Source organism: Theobroma cacao, chromosome 5 (assembly GCF_053813885.1).
Source record: "Theobroma cacao isolate CCN51 chromosome 5, ASM5381388v1, whole genome shotgun sequence".
In the NCBI taxonomy this organism is placed as follows: domain Eukaryota; kingdom Viridiplantae; phylum Streptophyta; class Magnoliopsida; order Malvales; family Malvaceae; genus Theobroma; species Theobroma cacao.
In genome coordinates, this window is record NC_142643.1 from 43,608,529 (window position 1) to 43,613,118 (window position 4,590).

Genomic DNA, 4,590 nt, shown 5'->3' on the forward strand with positions numbered 1-4,590 from the left:
TATAATTGATTTATTTTTAAGTGAGTTATTTTAATTTTATGTTATTTCTTTTAATTTGGTTATTATTTATTAGTTTTTATATTTTTTGTAAGAATTAAAAGAATTGGGTTTAAATTTGAAAAGTAAGGTGTTGAAAGATCCGAAAGTCTGCTTGCATATGCTTTAGTATTTTGGCCATAACTCACACCACAGAACTCCAAATGATGCGATTCTTGGACCATTGAACTTTGCCCAGTTCTACATCGAAGATAGAGAAAATCACGTCAAAAGATGGTTAGACATACTGTATCGGGAATGAAAATTGTTAAGGACTGATAATTGATTTTTTGGGCCTCTAATTACACTTTTAAGCCCAATTAAACCATAGGTCAATTTAGGGAATTATAGGTTAAGTTTATTAGTATAAATAGGATATATTTTAAGAATATTGGAGAGACAACTTTTGGGAGACTCAAGAAGTTAGAAGTTGAGGCTGAAACTGTGAGATCAAGACGACAATTATTGTTTTGTTTTCTTCCTTAGCTTTTATTTTTCTTGTTACTTTCAATGGTTGAAATTATTATAATGTTATTTATTTTTGCAATTATGAGTAGCTAATTTTTTTTTCTAGGATTGCAATTGAGCTCATATGTAATCTAAGTTTTTAATCTCTTTCTTACTTATCTTTAATGAGAATTGAGTTGTTTATTCTAATTTGTTTTTAATGCCTTTAATTGCTTGGCCACCAATTAAATTGATTTAGAAACCTAAACAAACTTGGGAAAGAGAGTTTAGAGTAGACTAAAATTGGAATAGTATATAATCTTTTAATTGATTTGCGTATAGGATAGAGATATACCTATAAGCCAAATGTAGTCATATTAGAGCATGAATTTAATGAATCTGTTTTAACTTCAATTCATAAAGGGATATAATGTTTTGGTTAAAATAGATATTTTTATAAGATAAGTCGTGAGACCCTTATAAATAATTTAGGACTCTAGGTTAGCAATTTAACCCATTGAAATAAGTTAAGGAGGAGAGGTAAGACTTAGATGAAGTGTGAGAGATATTATAATTCTAGGTTTGTTTGATTTGATTTTTACTCTAGTTATTATTATTTTGATTTTTCTTAGTTTAAAATTTTGGTTAAGTATTTTTAGTTAATTAAATTAGTTATTTGATATTGATTGTTTGGATAAGATTAACTTGTTCTAATTTTAGTACTTAGCAAAATTTTAGATCAATTCCTTGTAGGACCGATACTCTGCTTGCTTATATACTATCTATCTTATACGTACACCTGCGTAGTGAAAAATTAATTGACATGTATGGGCACTTCACTAGTAATGCTCCTTAAGCTTGTCTCACGCCTCTTTGGCTGTCTCGTAGGCCATTATGTGAGTAAAGATGGAATTTGAAACTGTCGAGTGTATACAAGATAGTGCCTTGTATTTTTAACAACTTCTTCATTATGTTGCTGGATTTGTGCAACAGTAGGATCTCTCCTTAGTTCCAATGGCTCATTCTCGGTTTCTACAACTTCCCACAATCGAAAGCTTTCAAGTAGGCTTCAATTTTAACACTCCATATAGAAAAGGTTACACTTGTGAAAATAGGTGGTGAAGGTGAACTGAAGTTGGAGGAGGTCATTGAGTTTTTTTTGTTGGTTTCGGGTTTCATAGGTGCAAGCATGGTTTTTCTTTGTTTTGAGGGTAAAAGGAAAGATAAAAGAAGTTTCACAGATCCCTTGAGATCCTTGGGAGCTCTGATACCATATAAACAAATTGAAAAAGAAAAGGATAAAAATTGAGAAAAAGCTTAGGATAAGAATATTAGCAAAACAAAGGCTAATAAAGTTATGTTTTCATTCAAGACATCTTGGCTTTTAAAATTTCAAGTACAAGAGGGCAGAACCATAATTGAACAAGAAATTCAAACTGACAACTAATGCCACTAACAACATGTAAAGAAAGAAAACCAACAATAATTGTCTGCATATTTAAAATTATAAATAAGTATTCCTAATATGCAAGTTAATTATAACAGGATTTATTGTTTCTCCATTGACGTGACCAAACATTATTCATCATGTCTGATTCAACAGGCTTCTCTGATTTCTTGTTGTTGATCTGCTTTGCATGGATTTGCATCCTCCAATGAGCTCAGCTTTAACTCTGTATCTACTTCTTGCTGCATTTCAACATCCTTGTTTGGATTCTTGTATGTGACATAGAGGATCATTTGAGCTATTCCAAACAAAAATCCCAACACATTTGGCAACTGAACATATAAATACCATAAATGTATTTTCCATGTTAGTCTACTGAAGTAAAAAGAATTGATGTTTTCTTTAAAAGAAATAATGTATGTATGACTTACTGCAATGAAGAAATCCATCACGAAGAGTCCATAGAAGAACCACATAGTGGCGCATAACGTGAGGAAAAGGGAAAGAGAAAATGGCATGTGTTCCACACTTTTAGTCCTTACGACATGCCTCTGTAATTATCAAAATATGATCCTTTTCGTCAACTAAAGAGATGAAGAAGAAATCGGAAGTAATGAGAGTAAGATTATCATAGAAACCGACCAATAGACTTATCAACCGAAGCGCTCAGGAGTTTTCAAGACAAGTGAGATTCCCTGTGTTATAAGTTTGAAAAAACAAAGAAAGAAAACTGTTGTTGTAGCTACAAACCATGATGCTTAAAGGAGAAGCAAATACGGCAACATTGTAAACGGCACAGATCCATCCCATGACAGTCACACGTTTGGACCCTTCTGTTAATAAATTGGTGAGTAAGATGATCAAGCCATAGCCTCCCATGTTGAACAGCAGTATGAACTTCATTGTTGAAACCTGCAAGTTCCGAAACAAATGAATCTTTTCAATACCAAAACAAATTTTGTTTTGAGTTTCATCATAATTTGCATGTAACAAACGTTACCTTTTCCCTCTTAGGAGCATATATAATGTATAAAACTAGATAGATAATTTCTATAGCACATCCTATGACGTTGATGCTGATGATTAGAACCGCATTCGTCTTAAGTATACCGTAGTACAGTAACATCATTGCACTGGAAAGTGCAACCATAGAAGGAATTGAATGGTAACCTTGAGCAGTTTTTTTCTTGCAAATTTGATAGAAAGTTGGCCTGACGGAGACAGCAGATGGAGATATTAGCAATGTTCCCAAGTTTGATGAGCAAAACATAAATGTAAGGCTGTCAAGAAACGGATCAAGACTCTTACACTGGTGCCAAGAACACTAAGAACGAAACAATGTTACCTACATAAAACAAGAAACAAAGGAAGATCATGCACACTACGTAAGAGCAAAAATGAATGAGCTAAAGGTATTTACAGGTGCGGAATACTCCGTTGCAATGCTTTAAGCCAAATTTATTATAGTGCTTATACCTAAGAGACCAAATATGAAAGCCAGCTGATGGTGAGGTGCCAAGAATCCCATTCTAGTATTGCAGTTGATAATGTCAAAAGACTGAAACAATGGATATGACAGTATGACACCTCTTTCTCACCGGGGATCAACTTAAGTCCCAACACTCCTCAATCCCATTATTTATATAACCACAGGAACCGTGGAAATTATTGTAGTTTGACTTTTGTAGGAGCGGAATTAAGGTTTTAAGTTTTAAAAAATAAAAATAAAAAATTTAATATTCAAAAGATAAAATTATAAAATTTATTAAAAAATAAAGATAAAATTATAAATATTAAAAAAAAAACTAAAAAAAATTATAAATGTTTAGAACTTTTGGGGGCCCCCTTCTAGCAACCGCTCCCTCCGCCCCTGGGTTTCCCCTAATTATATTGCTTAGTCTAGCTCTGGTACCTGCTGACATTAAGAAATTTATATAATTCATGGCTGTAATAATGGCGGGAAAAAGAGTGGGCTACGTGGGTGGCTGCCATCCTAGGCAATTGTAAGTCCCATGATTCACCCTTCTCTCAGCCATAACAAAAGTTAAAATTCTGTTTTGGCCTCCTCCCCTTTACAAAATTTGTACATTAACATGATAAATTTTGTTACCTGTGAACTTCATCCACAACTTGAAAGATCTTTACAATCCCCAGCAAGTAGTTAACTATTTAATCAGAAGAACGTGAGGAGATGAGTCCATTTTCAGTTTATTGATTGGAAAATGCAAAGCAGATTAGCCACTCAAATACATATAACATCAAGGCCTTTTGTCTTGTGTACCAAAAAAAGAGTAAAACAAAACTTTTGTGTCATTGCTTGCTGGTCAAATGTTCATCGCCGTTTTGTACTAGAAACAGTACGAGATTTATTAGCTCTATCTTATATCTAATCTACTCAAGAACTTCAAACCTCAAACCAACGATTTTATCCAATATGTGTCAACTATTTCCTAACCACATAAAGTTTGAAACTTAACATGACTTATTAAATAATTATAATGAATAAAAAATTTTCCTTTTTTAATATGTTAAACGTGATTGAAAATATTAAAAAAATTTTAAAACATGTATCAATATTAATTACTTTTCTTAAGATTTTAGTCAATTGTGGATCTTAACAAGAATATATGGAGAAAAGGTTTTTGGGTACCAGTGGAGAT

The 4,590-nt window shown here is 32.5% G+C and overlaps 1 protein-coding gene across 1 annotated transcript; it reads right to left on the minus strand.

Moving 5' to 3' along the window:
• Window positions 1-2,079: 2,079 nt before the first annotated feature.
• SWEET9 (Nodulin MtN3 family protein) lies at window positions 2,080-3,458 on the minus strand. The gene is made up of 6 exons (XM_018121253.2): window positions 3,407-3,458; window positions 3,239-3,275; window positions 2,931-3,141; window positions 2,681-2,842; window positions 2,362-2,481; window positions 2,080-2,262 (listed from the first exon to the last, which is right to left on the minus strand). The coding sequence occupies exons 1-6, from the start codon at window positions 3,456-3,458 to the stop codon at window positions 2,080-2,082; spliced, it is 765 nt and encodes a 254-aa protein (XP_017976742.2).
• Between the last annotated feature and the right edge of the window lie 1,132 nt (window positions 3,459-4,590).

What these genes read in the sequence shown, in the direction of transcription:
- SWEET9 (XM_018121253.2), bottom strand. Translation starts at nt 3,458, where the DNA reads ATGGGATTCTTGGCACCTCACCATCAGCTGGCTTTCATATTTGGTCTC. An exon ending in ATGCTCCTAAGAGGGAAAAG is followed by an intron (nt 2,843 to 2,930) that starts GTAACGTTTGTT and finishes CGGAACTTGCAG; the next exon opens with GTTTCAACAATGAAGTTCAT. An exon ending in CTTCTCCTTTAAGCATCATG is followed by an intron (nt 2,482 to 2,680) that starts GTTTGTAGCTAC and finishes TGATAATTACAG; the next exon opens with AGGCATGTCGTAAGGACTAA.